Raw genomic sequence first — 15,178 nt, 5'->3', positions numbered from 1 at the left:
GACCTACTTGTTTCGTTCTCTGATATCAGTGAAATAATTAACAAGGAAGAAAGGGAAAAATGGCAGTACCTATATGAAATCAGGTCAGAGAACAAGGGAAAATATTATTTCGAGGGCAATCCGAGAGTGGGAATGATACCATGGTTTCAAGAGTTAAAGTTCACCAAGAAATCTGAAATATCAGCTCTGTGCAGATTACGAACGGGCCATAACAGATCTGCAGCTCATCTTTTTAGGATGAATTTGGTGGATTCACCGCACTGTGACTGTGGGATGATATCCACCACTAATCACATTTTTTTTGAATGTGAAAACAACAGTGCTGCTACAAAAGTGCTCATAAGTGGACTAATCACTGACAAAGTTTACCTTCCAACATCAATACGCGTCCTGTTAAGGATGAAGGATATCAAGATAAATAGACTGATCTTAAATTTTATCAAAAACTCTGGATGTGTTGTTTGAATATTTATTATATATGTATTTATTCTGTTGTCTTTGTTACCCCTTTTTAATCTGTTCTAACACTTTTTATTTACCGATCCGAGGCCTTCCCACACTGTGATAAGAGCTGATAGGTCCCTGCTCGTGAAGAGTTTGTATAAATGTTGAATAATTTTTTGTTATTTTTATTATTTATAAATTTACTGTATATTTATACAGTAGCAGGGTGATTCTGTGTAATTGTCTTTAATAGTCTATTCATCTTTTTATTGTTATATTTTTTGCTTGTTTATATACTCTTTTAGTTTGTACTAGACATTGACTGGCTACATACACTGTGAGGTGTGAGCTAAGTGCACACCTCCACTCTATTATAGAGTGGAGGAATCAGAACAGAACAGTAACCGAGACACGCATATATGTAGACTTCACTTCACTAACCAGGACCTAGCGACTCTTATCACAGTGTGGAAGGTCTCGGATAGGTAAGTCAGATAAAAAACAAACCATCAAAGTACATAATACAATTAAATGGACAAAAAAAGTGAGGTAAGTACTAATGTTTTTATACCACATACAGATTTATATGTCCCTATCCTGCCCTCTTATTAATGGGTTCATGGTGGTCTAGAAATAAATCTTTAGGATACAGAGTTTGTCAACAAATTTCTTAGTGAATACTTTATTATTAGTACATTCCAGAAACAAGTGGTTAATAGTCGCTATATCACCACAAACGCAAGAAGGGAATTTAGTTATTTTCGTATGTTTCGATACAAATCAGCTAGTATGTCCTGACCGTAATCTTCAATTACTTTATGGAAAATGTAAATCCCAAACTATGATATAATTTTGAATATTTAAAAAATATCGTTATTTGAGTTGCCTACATCAAAAACAAAATTTCAAACTGTAGAAAGTTTTGTTAAGCCACATAAGCATAATTTTAAAAATATTATTTTGCATATTATTACAGTTTCTTGTATTTTATAATATTTTGTTAAGCATTTCTTATAATTTCATTTTAATTACCTAGATAATATTTATCTAATTCCATAAATCTATACGAATAAATAATTTAATAAGACAGACATTACTTAAAGTTACAGAAAATCTAATTTAAATAATTAATTTTGTAACGACTGTTATATAACTGATAATATTGTATCTGCTATAAAACAAGTCGAATTGTGCAGAAATCAGTTTGTATTTATAAATGTTATTACTCTTGTACATTTAATCAACATTTGCTATCACTTTGTATACACGATAAAAATTAAGTTTGATAGGACCAATGTTAAACTCTTTTCGCTGCAAATTTTGGCCTAGTCACCCCGACGTACCCAATGACCTCGATGGGTTTGACTCCTGGAACTTTCTGCTTGACGACGGTGGTCAATTCCGCCTGGTAACCTTTAGCTCCGGCGACTGCAGCCTCTTCGGCCAACTCCGGAGGAGCGTTTGCAGCTGCAGTTTCTGCCGCTCTCACCGCTCCTTCGAAAGCGACAATTGCCTCGGCCTTTGCGAACTTATCCACTGCATCGTACAGTTCCGTGTCTCTTTCACCGCGTAATCCTGCCTGGACGTCCACGTTGCTTGCGGTGGAATCTACGAAGACGGCGTGCTTTCCTCCGGAATGCTCTGGCAACTCCGGCTGCTCTGAGGAATCGTACCTCCTCTTGTGGAGTTCATCTTCGACAGATCGATCGAACCTAAGTAACTCATTCAATTATTACCAGTAACAACCTTGTACTTCTTCATTACCATTCGATTATTGATTCCTGCTTCTTTTTGTGCTCCGGTTTCGGGCTGTACACGATCTTGCGACGAGTAGGAAGCTCGCGCGGACCATGATGTTTCTGCATCGAAAATTGAATATCAAACAAATTAAGGAAATTAACGGAGATAACACAATCACAAAATAATATGTCCATACTACAACATTGCCTTTTTATTTTATAAATTGCATCATTAATACAAATGTATCAAATTTGAACAATGAAACCAAATGGAATATCTAAAATTAGAAGTTTTTATTCTATAAAAGTATCGATGGAATCAAAGCAAAAATGATATACCAATTTATATTTTTCACACAGCTCTAAAGTTTGTTACTAAATCTTCCATTCACCGATTACAATACTAATTGTCAAACAAAGATTGGATATGCAAATAAATTAAAATAAAGCTTCACATTGAGTGAAAGTCTCCTATCATCATTCAATTGCTTTCAATAACAAAATAAGTCAAATATTTGAAAATGTACTGGAATATATTGAAGCTCAAATCATGATATTAAAAATTAATAAAGAACCAAACACTTTATTATTCAGAAACATTACCTAGATAAACTTAAGTTCTATACAATATATTATAGCTATTTTAATAATATGATATTTGAGAAGTTTCTAAATAATATAAAATTAGATTTACATTGAAAATCGTCATTTCAAAAAAATGTCAATTTTGTCTTAGGTAGTTTTGGATACCTTTTTGGGTGTTTCATCGATGGAGATGTTGATGACGCTCTGGTCGAAGGATTCATCCCAGGTGTTGTTGCCCGAATTGTCGGACATAGTCAACAAAACTCGTAATTTATCTTCTGTTCTTGAAGTTTTTTATCCGTCAGTCGCCAAAAATAAAATCTGATTTTCAGGATTCCAAGGAAACGGTCAGTAAATAAGTGCGAGTATTTGCACATATGGAGATATCAACATACATATATATATATATTAGAGAGATGAGGAAAAATAATATTTTATCTACATGATACTTTGTCCTGTCCAGGTCTTAGAATTTATTCGCTCATTTCGTTTTTCTTGTTGTTGTTGAGTTAGGTGGTAAAAATTGTTTTCATTGGTTTTCTTTTTCAGTCTGCAAGATGGTATTTGCGTGTATGTGTTGTGTGTTTGGTTTTCGAAATACCGTCCACATAATCGGAGCGAGATAAAAAAAATAAATACAAACGTGCACATAAGGGTCATGTTTGTTGGTTGTTTTGATAGAGCGATTTACTCTAATCAGACTTAATTTATCGTTTAAATATTTGATTGGTGCGGCTAGTCCACGACGAGCAGATGAAGAGCACGCAGTGTCTTGGTGGTAGTATACGAGTCGTGTAGGAACATCAGGAGTTATTTTAAAAACGAACAAGAGAGAACTGAGAGAAACTATTAGGAAGAATGTTTCGCGTCGCGTCGAGCAACGTCTCCAAGAGACTGCAGAGGGCGGTGAACCCGACGAAGAGGTACTCGACGGAGGGGTCGCTGCCAGCGCAAGCGGATGTTGTCATTATCGGTGAGATTAAGAGTTAATATGTAATTGTTGACAAAGGTCATTTAAGAGGTAATTTAACTAGGTGGAGGAAGCATTGGGTGCAACGTGTTGTATCAGCTGTCCAAGAGGGGTGTGAGCGCCGTCCTTCTGGAGCAGGCCAAGGTGACCAGCGGTACGACATGGCACACGGCCGGTCTTCATTGGCGTCTTCGGCCAAACGATATCGAAGTCCAGCTGCTAGCCACCACGAAGAACGTGCTGGAGTCGCTTGAAGCGGAAACCGGCCTGCATTCCGGCTACATACAAAATGGTGGAATATTTATCGCGCGTTCAAAGGTTGTTGCCACACGCTCTCTTCTCTCTCACACTCACTCATCAATCTTCCTCGCCAATTGAAATCAATTTAACGCGCGCGAATTATTATCTTCTGTCGCACAGGAGCGCATCCAGGAGTATCAGCGTCTGCATACGCTCGGTCATTTCTTTGGAATCGAGAGTCAACTGCTGAACCCTGAAGAAGTAGTCAAACTATCACCGGCGCTCGACCCCAACGATTTCACCGCAGCCCTTTACAGCCCCGGTGATGGCGTCATCGATCCATCCCAGTTCTGCTCGTCCCTCATCAAAGGAGCCACCATGAACGGAGGAAAAGTACATTCAAACCATCTGTAGTAAACCTTTCACGCAACTAATTCCTCTTCGTAGCTTTTCGAGAACTGCCCAGTAACGAATTTAGTCCTGGACAGAACCGGAGGCATTAAGAAGGTGGTTGGTGTTGAAACCGATAAGGGAACAATCAAAACAAATTTCGTGGTAAACGCGTGCGGAGCATGGGCCAACAAAATTGCGAGAATGGCCGACGTAGACATACCTCTTGCGCCCATGAAGCACGCCTACATTGTCACCGAAAGCATCCCCGAAGTTAAGGGAACCCCGAATATCCGGGATCACGACGCGTCTGTCTACTTCCGCATTCAAGGAGATTCCATCTGCATGGGCGGCTACGAACCCAATCCAGAACTTCTCCGAGACGTAAACAACAATTCGCAAACAAATCAAGAATATTTCTAAATCCAAAATATTGAATTGCAGATTCCCAACGACTTCCAATTTGGCCTCTACGAATTAGACCATTCCATCTTCGACGTTCACATCGAAAAAGCAACAAAACTTTGCCCTACCCTCGGCAAGGTCGGAATCAAATCTACAGTCTGCGGCCCTGAATCTTTCACGCCAGATCATAAACCTCTGATGGGCGAAGACCCCAAATGCTATGGTAAGGAATATTTCAATTAATAATATTATACTTTATTTCTAAGAATAAATTTTGAAGGTCTTTACCATGCGTGCGGCTTCAATTCGGCCGGTATGATGTTGAGCAGCGGTTGCGCCGAGCAATTGGCCATCTGGTTGACCCGCGGAAGACCCGATCTTCCGATGTTTCCGTACGATATCCGAAGATTCACTACCAGCATGCGTTCAGATCGCTCGTGGATCGTGGAGACAAGCCACGAGAGTTACGTGAAGAACTACAGCATCGTCTTCCCGCACGATCAGTTCCTCTCCGGAAGAAATCTGCAGATCGATCCTTTCCACGAGGTGCTCGTTGCCCACGGAGCCGTCATGGAGCAGGCACAAGGTTGGGAAAGACCCGGCTACTACATCAAAGACTCGACTGCCCCAGTGAGAAACTACGATTGGTACGGTTACTACGATCACGTTAAGAACCCGGATCAGAGATACTCGAAGCAGCTGGAAAGGGATTACACCTTCAACTTCTCCAAGAATCATGACATCGTAAGTAAACATTGCTTTATCGAAGCTACTTGTGCAAATGCTTTGGTAATGTTTGCAGATCGGAGAAGAGTGCTTGGCGGCTAGGAACAACGTCGCTCTTTTCGATCTTTCCTACTTCACCAAATTGTACTTAACTGGACCAGATGCTCAGGAGGCGGCCGATTGGTTGTTTACCGCTAACACAGATAGGGAACCGGAAAAGGTTGTTTACACATGCTCCTTGAACTCGAAGGGAGGCGTCGAAGCAGATTGCACGGTGATGCCGTTGGTGCAAGGCGCAGGAAGATTGGTTGGTCCCATCCTGAAGGTAAATATTTCATTCTGGAAATATTAAAAATCTCAATTCAAACCATAATAAATTTGCAGGGAAAAGGTTACTACATCGTAGCAGGGGGCGGATCCGGATACCACACCATTTCCCACCTGAAGAAGCAGCTGTACATTAAAAAGTTCAAATCCGTCATCACCGATGTCACCGATAAAATGGGAATCCTCTCTATCCAAGGACCGAAGAGGTCAGAAACTCAATGATTCCAAATTAAATTTAACTATTTTTAATTTTATTTTTCAGTGGTGAGCTCCTGCAATCCATCACGGAAACTCCCATCACCGATCAGAACTTCCCGTTCGGAATGTCCCATTTGGTGACCATAAACGGACACACCTGTCGTGCGATGCGCATCAGCTTCGTCGGCGAATTGGGCTACGAACTGCACATACCCACCGCCAGTTGTCTATCCATCCTCAGCAAAGTGGAGGAAGCTGGAAGGAGTTTCGATATGAAATTCGCCGGTTACAGGTCGCTCTACTCGCTGAGTTGCGAAAAGGGCTACCATCTCTGGAACCACGACCTCAGAGGTAATGACAATCCTGTTGAAGCAGGTCTCGGCTTTGTCTGCCGCAAAGAAGGACCCTACCAAGGCAAAGACCAAGTCGATAAGCTTAAAAAACAAGGCGCAAAGAAGAAGCGCGTATTCTTCACCATCCCAGACAAAACCGTCGCCGTTTACGGCTTAGAAACCATCTGGAGAGACGACACCATCGTCGGGTTCTTGAGGAGAGGCGAATACGCTTATCATTTGGACTGCAGTCTCGGCATTGGGTGAGATATCAAGACTTTTTTAAATGATTTTCGCTTATTCAAAATTTAATTCACAGATTTGTCGAGCATCCTGAAGATAAGGTCATCACGGACGAATTCTTAAAGACCGGTCGTTACGAGATTGAGGTGATGGGCACCAGGTATCCGGCCATTCTCCATACCACCAGTCCCTTCGATCCAACCAACCAAAGGCTCATGGGTCACTACGAGCACCACTTCCAGGAACAATCTCATTTCGAAGACTGATTTTACACGTTCGTTAGATCTTTTACATAAATATATATATATACATACATAATATTTTTTTACACGTACTGTTGTCGATGATGCTAGATTTAAACAATTACTCGATTAAATAAATTTAGGAAAATTTAACAATTACAAAAATAATGGTGGAAATAAAGACATTATGTAACTTATTAACAGACGATTTTCATTATATTTATTTTTGTTGCTTGCGAACATGAGTTCGACCTTGCAGATGCTATTTGTGTGTTGGGGTCAATTGATTGCGAGGGTCAACGGCGAAAGCATTGCAAATATTGTTCAGTAATTCGTGAGCTCTCCAAAAACCATTTTATATCTATATACAAAACTACACAAATATCTTATAACAAATTTCAGATTAATTAGATACAAATTTGTAAATAAATGCTTCTAAAATTAACATTTTGTATAATTATTAACAAAAATAAGATTATATACAAACATTCTTCTAACTTTGTTATCTCCAGTATTTTTGGCAGAGACGTGTGGTAGATTTTTAAGTAGGAAATCCAACATTTTTTACGTATGATCGGGAGCCCCGATTTCCTATAGTCAATTAAGAAAAATTTAGATTATATTATATTAGATTATATTTAAAATAATGAATGGATGTATTAAGTATTTTAATTATGATGAGTGATAAAGAGTATGAAAGTAAATGGTAAAGAGCGCAGTACGCCAATGTATAATGTATGTACGCCTAGACGGATTCTGCGTTGCGCAACCGTTATGTGGTCCTAAACTGGTGGGGCCAAGTTGCCAGCGCTCCTCAAGCAACGAAAAAAACAGTGAGAAAGGTTAGTTTTTTCGAATGACATCAGTACAAGTGATCACAGGGGGGCACGAAGATGCCGATCTGGTCTCTCTAGCTCTGGGCATGGACAACATTGATCAGCTCTCAGAATGCTGCAGAGCTTGCCTGCAGATGGAGAGCCCCCTTACACCAACCAGCTCAGAGGACAATGATCAAATTAAGTTCAACGATAAACTTACCACCTGTATACCAGAAATTGTAAGTGTGTGTATATGTACTGGAGGTAAATTCTGAGTGATTCTGTCTTATTATTTTAGGATTGGGTCAAGGATGGACTGCCGGCTTTGATTTGTTCCACTTGTGTAACCAGGCTGAGAGTTTCTTATGATTTTCACACTGCATGTGTAAAATCTGATAGGACCTTGTCACAGTATGGAATGCAGGAGGATGAAACAGTTTCAACCTCAGAGAAGTTTGTGTTTCCAAGCTTTCATTTAGATGGGACAAAGCAGGAGGATAGGAATGGATACAATTTAAAGCATTTTTTGGATAATGAACAGATGATTGAGAAGAATGATGCGCATGTTGATTTCATTGGTATGGAAGCACCTGAGAATATACAGATCCAGTTTCAGGATATTCAGATGATACCAAATGAGCTTGTGAATGAGACAGCTACCGAGAAGGTTACGGATGCGTCGATGGTAGTCGAGGTAGTGAAGAAGCCCTCACACATGTGCGTGCAATGCGGGAAGGTTTATAGAAAGAATGCTAATCTTCGGATACACATGAGAACGCACACTGGGGAGAAACCATACGAATGCAAGTACTGCGACAAAAGGTTTCATCATTCTTCGCATTTAACTGAGCACATTAGAAGGCATACAGGGGAGAAGCCCTTCCAGTGTGACGTGTGCAGCAAGAGGTTTACGATCCGCGGAGAGCTAACCATGCACCTAAAATCGCACACAGGGGAGAAACCCTTCGCTTGCGCCAACTGCGAACGAAGGTGCTTGACTGCCGCAGATCTTAAAGTGCACATGAGGACGCACACTGGAGAGAAGCCCTACGACTGCTCGACATGCAGCAAAAAGTTTGCCAGCGCTTATATCTTGAACTCACACATTAAGACGCACACTGGAGAAAGACCTTACAGTTGCATGGTCTGCAACAAAACATTCACGCAATCCTCTCATCTGAACGTCCACATGCGTAAGCACACTGGAGAAAAGGTAAGTTGCAAGGTGTGCGAAGCAACATTTATACACAACTCGCAGCTGACGGTTCACATGAGGAAGCATACAGGAAAGGAACCCTACAAATGTACACTCTGCGGAAAAGTTTGCAACTACTCCTCAGAATTGCAGACGCACATGATCAAGCATACAGGGGAGAAGTTGTCGTGCCCGACTTGCGATAAGAAGTTTACCACGGCAGCATACCTGCAGGAGCACAAGAGGACTCACACCGGCGAGAAGCTCTGCGCCTGCGAGCTCTGCGATCGTCAGTTCACGAGGCAGCATTACCTCAAAAAGCACATGCGAACGCACACAGGAGAAAAACCATACACTTGCATAATCTGCAGCAAGAAGTTCACGCAGTCCTCCTCGCTCAAAGTGCACCACCGCATTCATACAGGCGAGAAACCCTTCACCTGTCCGGTCTGCCAAAAGCATTTCACCACTTCGTCGGATCTTAGCTCACATAGCAAGCGGCACAAGAAGGTGGCCGCAGCTGCTGCTGCCGCTGGTATCATTTTCTAACAAAATCCAAGACTGTTCTTTCTTCTAATTTATAAAATGTGATCTCTATTCATCCGTACTCGGCGAATTCTTAATTTTCGTTCTTCTATTTAATGATTAATTAAGTGTACCACAACAACGACGGTCATTTCCGAAAAAACATTTTATTATTACATATTAGGATACTTACACCTCTGACAACAGTTGTATCAGTTTTTAATTTACGAATAAATTATTGTGATATTTACATATATCCTCTTTTATTTTATTCAGAGTTTATATTTTAGAACAAACTATATTTTATCAGTTTTTTTTTATTTGAAGTTTGAAAACATTTTATGAAAAATATATTCAGATCTTATATAATATCAAAATAATATAAATACATTAATTCCGTTTTAATTTCCAATTTTTCGGAAATATCGGTTTTTTAATACAGTGGAACCTCGTTTAATGAGTTTAATCCGTTCCAAAATTTCCGGATATAGTGAAATATTCGTACAGTGAAACATATTCAAAAATACACATAATATGTGTACACAAAATTTAAAAATGATGTAGCTGGCGCGAAATCCGGGACTTCTCTTCTCATCGTCACTCGTCATGCGAAACGTCGCACGTTAAGCGAGTCATTTTTCTTACAATTAATTTTGCTCGTTAAGCGAAATGCTCATTGTGCGAGGTGCTCGTTAATCGAGGATCAACTGTACAGATAATTCCTGACATTCTGCAATTTAAACAATTTTAAAACTACAATAATATTTGTTTTTTACGCTTTATTTGAAATAATGCTTTTTCTATCATCATTATCGAACTTTGGAAAGTAGTAGTAATAGAACAACTTAATGGATTGTAGTAGGTCATGAACAAATACAGTTATTCTGATTTTATGGATTATTTACATCTTGTTTCTGTCCTATTTTCATTAATAAAAAAATAAGTAGTTGTTTTATAACGTCACGATTGTTTTATTAAACAAGTTTCGTATTTACGTTGAATTCTTAATTCAGTTTTGATTTTTCATATTACACAATGATGGCTTATGGTTACTTTTCTTTATTAGCAAGATAATTAATCTTAATCTAGAAGTAGTAGGTCGCGAACAGTCGCAAACTAATTAACGCTCTGCTTTTCTGTTTTCACCAAAGCTTTTTTTTTAAAGGTTGGAAGATAAGAAACTTTTCGTAGATACCGAAAGGACTCGATTGTTTAATTATATTGTATTTTATATAGTTTAACAATAATTAATGTTTTGTTTATTTAATAATCATTATAAGAGGAAGTTAATTGCTTTTTAAATAATCGAGCCTACTGCTGCTCTGTCGTGAACTAATTAACGTTATTCTTGTGTTTTTTTTCTCTGAACTTTCTTGTTGATGGGATTAATGGAAGGAAGGAATAAAGATCTGTATAGGCATGCAAAAACGGACATCTTCTGGTTTCTCGTAATTGAAGTATGTTGAGTAATTATAGGTGTTTCAGTGACCAAATTCCACGGCTACTTAAAATGTTACCGCTAGTTAGCGCGACGCGGCTGCGTTGCCACACCTGGCATTCCGATGCGGTAGACTTAACGGCATACCTCTGGAAACGTCCGTTCCTGGCAACGCCGTTCGTTTTTCTTCCCCCCTCGATGGAACAAAAATATTGCTGGTATCACGGACGTCGTGAATCATATAAAGTACATGCATCTTATTTTAACGATAAAGACTGGACCATCATCTCCGGTTAATTCCGATTACGTACTGTAAGAGCAACCGGTCATCTGAAGCATTGAAGAAGTGCATAGTGCAAGAAGAGGACTTTTTCGTCGGTGATAGGTTATGTGTTGACAACACCAAGTGAGCATCCACAGAGAGATCTATATAGAAGATGTTTTCCAAGAAGAAGAAAAAGCCACAGATCTCGACGCCCACCAACTTCGAACACAGAGTGCACACAGGTTTTGATAAGAGGGAGGGAAGGTATGTGGGGCTTCCACTGCAATGGGCCTCAATTGTGGGCAACAACCAAATCCTCAAGTCCACCAACAGGCCTTTACCCCTTGTGGATCCCAGCGAGATTACACCAACAGAGATCCTCGATCTGAAGACAATAGTCAGGGGTGATCATAAATCTGAGCACAGGCTCAGTGTGCACCAGAACAAACCAAATGGCATAGTCCTACCAAAAACTTCCAATGTAGCCAGATCCAATTCACTTCGCTCCTCAAGTCCACCGCGATTACGGCGCGACATCAAGAACAACACAAATGTGCCACCGGCTGTGCCTGAGGAGCAGATTATGCAGTACTCCTCAATGAGACGAGGAGAACCAACAACAAACAACAATCCAAGCAAACCGATTAGGGAGAATTCACCTGCTGAAAGATCTCTGAGCAACCATGAGGTGCCTCATTTCAATGGGAATAATGTGCATCAGGAGCCCTACACACATCGGCAGATCTCTCCAGCAGGATCCATGTCCTCTGTACCACCTATGGGTTTGAATCACCTGGGTGCTCATTCACATGCAAGCACAGGATCTCACCAGAGCTTGCAACATGCAAATTACACACCACACAGGCCTGACCAAAACCAGAATGTCAAGAACGGCAATCAAACACCAAACCTTCCACCAGCCAATCCGGCTTCAGCCACCAAACAGCAACACGAGCAGAGACTCACTCATGAACAGGTAAATATTATGTATATGTTATCATGTTAACCAATTATAATATATAAATATTTATATATAAATTAAGTGAAATTATATTCTGAGAATTTCTTAACAAATTTCACAAATTGATTTTCTTAAAACTAAACAAGATATGTGTTTATGTTGTGTTTTGCTTCATTTATTCTAGTTCCATTTATTCCTTATTAGGAGACGTGTTTTTTCTCAAAGAATTTCATTTTGTTTGGTAAATTAATCTTGACGGTAATTTTAATTTCGCAAGAAACGAACTTTCTTTCTCTTTAATTTCTCTTCTTAATTAGTGATTCGTCGCGTATCTTGCATCATTTCCTCTGACTGCTTCAATGACTTTATCATTTTCTAATGGATTTTTCTTAAAAAACTAAAAAGGATATTTTGTTTTTAATTTATTGTTTTATTTGAATTATGTATTGATTGTATTTAAATTGCAGTTTAGAGCGGCTTTGCAAATGGTCGTGTCTTCGAGGGACCCGCGTGAGAACTTAGATGAATTTATTAAAATCGGGGAAGGATCGACAGGAACGGTATGCATTGCGCAGGAGAGAAACACCGGAAGACAGGTGGCGGTGAAGAAGATGGATCTGAGGAAGCAGCAGAGGCGGGAGCTACTCTTCAACGAGGTGGTGATAATGCGCGATTACCACCATCCGAACATCGTTGAGATGTACGACTCGTACCTGGTGAACGACGAGTTGTGGGTGGTCATGGAGTTCCTGGAGGGCGGCGCCTTGACGGACATCGTGACGCACTCGCGCATGGACGAGGAGCAGATAGCCACCGTCTGCAAGCAGTGCTTGAAAGCATTGGCCTACCTACATTCCCAAGGTGTGATTCACAGAGATATCAAGTCTGATTCAATACTTCTTGCGCCCGACGGACGCGTCAAACTCTCCGACTTCGGGTTCTGCGCCCAGGTATCGCAGGAGCTACCCAAACGCAAGTCGCTCGTTGGCACTCCGTACTGGATGTCTCCGGAAGTTATAAGTCGATTACCTTACGGACCTGAAGTGGATATTTGGTCGTTGGGTATAATGGTGATCGAGATGGTGGACGGTGAGCCGCCATTCTTCAGCGAGCTTCCACTTCAGGCGATGAGACGTATCCGCGAGATGCCTCCGCCAAAGCTAAAGAACGCCCACAAGGTGTCGCCACGGCTGCAGAGCTTCCTGGACCGGATGCTCGTCAGGGATCCGGCGCAGAGAGCCACCGCCTCCGAGCTCCTTTCGCATCCATTCCTAAGGCAAGCCGGACCTCCTGCCCTTCTAGTGCCGCTCATGAGGAACGTCAAACATTGATGATGTTGTTAATGAAAGAGTGATATTTATTTTGCTCCGTTCACCTCAACGCTATTTGAGATGAAGAAGCTATCTTCTTACGTTTCAGTTCAGATGAACAGAATTTCCGCTTTTCTATTCATTAATTTATTAGTGTATGCTCGTAATCTCAATCAAATTGAGTTGAATTTCCAATTCCAAAAATTTTGACGGTACCAAGTCACAATGAGTGAGCAATAATCATTAATATCAAATAAAAATATACAGAATTTTATAGAAAACACATTTTATGCAAAATAATCAATAAGTACGTTTTAACTAAATCTGATTTGCTATTTTCTAAACATTTTATAAAATATTGATCGTGTATTCAATTGAGCATTACTAAATACTAAAGCGTAGAAGAACATTAAGTGCCTTATATCTACAAACAAAAAAGTTTTATCGTAAATTCCATAAGTATTATTTTACTGAATTTGCTATATTTAAGCATTATACAATGTGATCGATTTTTTGAATATTCAGTATAAGCAATGTATAAATTAATCTAAGTGCCTTACGATTACTAACGTTTTCCAGTTTTTTTCGGAAATCGATAAATATCTGAATAAGAAATCTCTTAAAGCGATATTTGATTATTAATCGAGTGATTGGTAAATAATAATAGTTGGAATTGGAATTGACGCCTTCGATATTAACTCGCAAAGTCTATACAAATCTGATTTCTGAATCTCAATAATTATCAAAAAAAAAACAAATATATTAGGAATCTCGTCATCTCTGCCTTTTACGATTCAAACGTTTCCATTGTCGTCATAACAATGGTACTTCGAATACGCGACGAGTCTCGAGAAATTTACAACTAATACATAGCAAAAAAAAAACAAGTTCAATCAAATTGAACGAACTGTTCAAATAGTGTTCGTAATACAGGCCTACTTAAATTTTATGGAATTTACACACATTATTATATATTAATTTTTATATAGTTGATATGAATATTTATTTGTTGACGTCTTGTTTAATGGATTGGATTTTTATTGCATATATATTTATACATATATAATGACATTAGTTACTATACTGATTATTAATATTATTAACTTTCCCCCTGTTTATATACTATACATAGATTACTGTTAGTTGATTCGTTTTTTCTTCATCTTAATATACTTGTATTTTCTTTTGTTCGTTTTCTAACAACCAGCAGCTAGATTTGTTATTCCAAACGTGACCAGTATTATATATAGTATTTATAAGCCGTCCCTCTCCTTCAAATCTCTTCCCGCCGCAACACCTATCACTCGTGCCTTCGTAGTAGGAATATATGTTCGGAAATGGAAGCGAAATCAAACAAAAACAAACGAGTACGCAGAGACTGCAACAGATTTTTGTTTCATTTCGAACGCTAAATTAATTATTTATGAAACATGCTGGATTATTCTATTAATTACATGCGCTATATACATAAGGAACGTCTATAAATATATAATATACATACATAAATATACATATTTTTTATGTTTTATTAATTAGCCATGTAAGCACTGTAATTATGTAAACATATATAATATATATAACATTGAAACTAGCTTTTTGTTGACCTTTCATTTCCATCTGACAACAATTACAACTCTGACCTGGTTTTGTACTTTATTGCTGTTGTTGATATCTTGATGATGCGGCAAAACTAGTAGGATAACATTAAAAAAAATCATACACATAATCCATGTTAACTTAATCTAAATTAACACAGTAAATCTATATTCCAAAAGTAAATTTATATTAAATAAAATACTTTTGTATGAAAACGGGATTAACATGT

At 39.0% G+C, this 15,178-nt stretch overlaps 4 protein-coding genes across 4 annotated transcripts; 3 read left to right on the top strand and 1 right to left on the bottom strand.

Moving 5' to 3' along the window:
• Window positions 1-1,621: 1,621 nt before the first annotated feature.
• Window positions 1,622-3,398, bottom strand: LOC108568212. The gene is made up of 3 exons (XM_017929160.1): window positions 2,934-3,398; window positions 2,209-2,303; window positions 1,622-2,156 (listed from the first exon to the last, which is right to left on the bottom strand). The coding sequence occupies exons 1-3, from the start codon at window positions 3,018-3,020 to the stop codon at window positions 1,742-1,744; spliced, it is 597 nt and encodes a 198-aa protein (XP_017784649.1). The 5' UTR covers window positions 3,021-3,398; the 3' UTR covers window positions 1,622-1,741.
• Window positions 3,399-3,519: 121 nt separating this feature from the next.
• Window positions 3,520-7,042, top strand: LOC108568210 (sarcosine dehydrogenase, mitochondrial). The gene is made up of 10 exons (XM_017929158.1): window positions 3,520-3,741; window positions 3,803-4,056; window positions 4,159-4,371; window positions 4,426-4,752; window positions 4,813-4,996; window positions 5,054-5,517; window positions 5,576-5,824; window positions 5,884-6,032; window positions 6,089-6,619; window positions 6,676-7,042. Exons 1-10 carry the CDS (start codon window positions 3,627-3,629, stop codon window positions 6,863-6,865), a joined length of 2,676 nt encoding a protein of 891 aa, XP_017784647.1. The 5' UTR covers window positions 3,520-3,626; the 3' UTR covers window positions 6,866-7,042.
• A 303-nt stretch (window positions 7,043-7,345) lies between these two features.
• Window positions 7,346-9,602, top strand: LOC108568211 (zinc finger protein 883). The gene is made up of 2 exons (XM_017929159.1): window positions 7,346-7,898; window positions 7,958-9,602. The coding sequence occupies exons 1-2, from the start codon at window positions 7,698-7,700 to the stop codon at window positions 9,401-9,403; spliced, it is 1,647 nt and encodes a 548-aa protein (XP_017784648.1). The 5' UTR covers window positions 7,346-7,697; the 3' UTR covers window positions 9,404-9,602.
• A 1,355-nt stretch (window positions 9,603-10,957) lies between these two features.
• LOC108568232 (serine/threonine-protein kinase PAK mbt) lies at window positions 10,958-14,556 on the top strand. Its single transcript, XM_017929195.1, has 2 exons — window positions 10,958-12,058; window positions 12,511-14,556. The coding sequence occupies exons 1-2, from the start codon at window positions 11,255-11,257 to the stop codon at window positions 13,372-13,374; spliced, it is 1,668 nt and encodes a 555-aa protein (XP_017784684.1). The 5' UTR covers window positions 10,958-11,254; the 3' UTR covers window positions 13,375-14,556.
• The last annotated feature ends 622 nt before the right edge of the window (window positions 14,557-15,178 follow it).

The sequence above is a fragment of the Nicrophorus vespilloides genome, unplaced genomic scaffold (assembly GCF_001412225.1).
Source record: "Nicrophorus vespilloides isolate i.1.1-1 unplaced genomic scaffold, Nicve_v1.0, whole genome shotgun sequence".
NCBI classification, from domain to species: domain Eukaryota; kingdom Metazoa; phylum Arthropoda; class Insecta; order Coleoptera; family Silphidae; genus Nicrophorus; species Nicrophorus vespilloides.
Note: the sequence above shows the minus strand (reverse complement) of the source record. Positions and strands in the feature narration are given on the sequence as shown.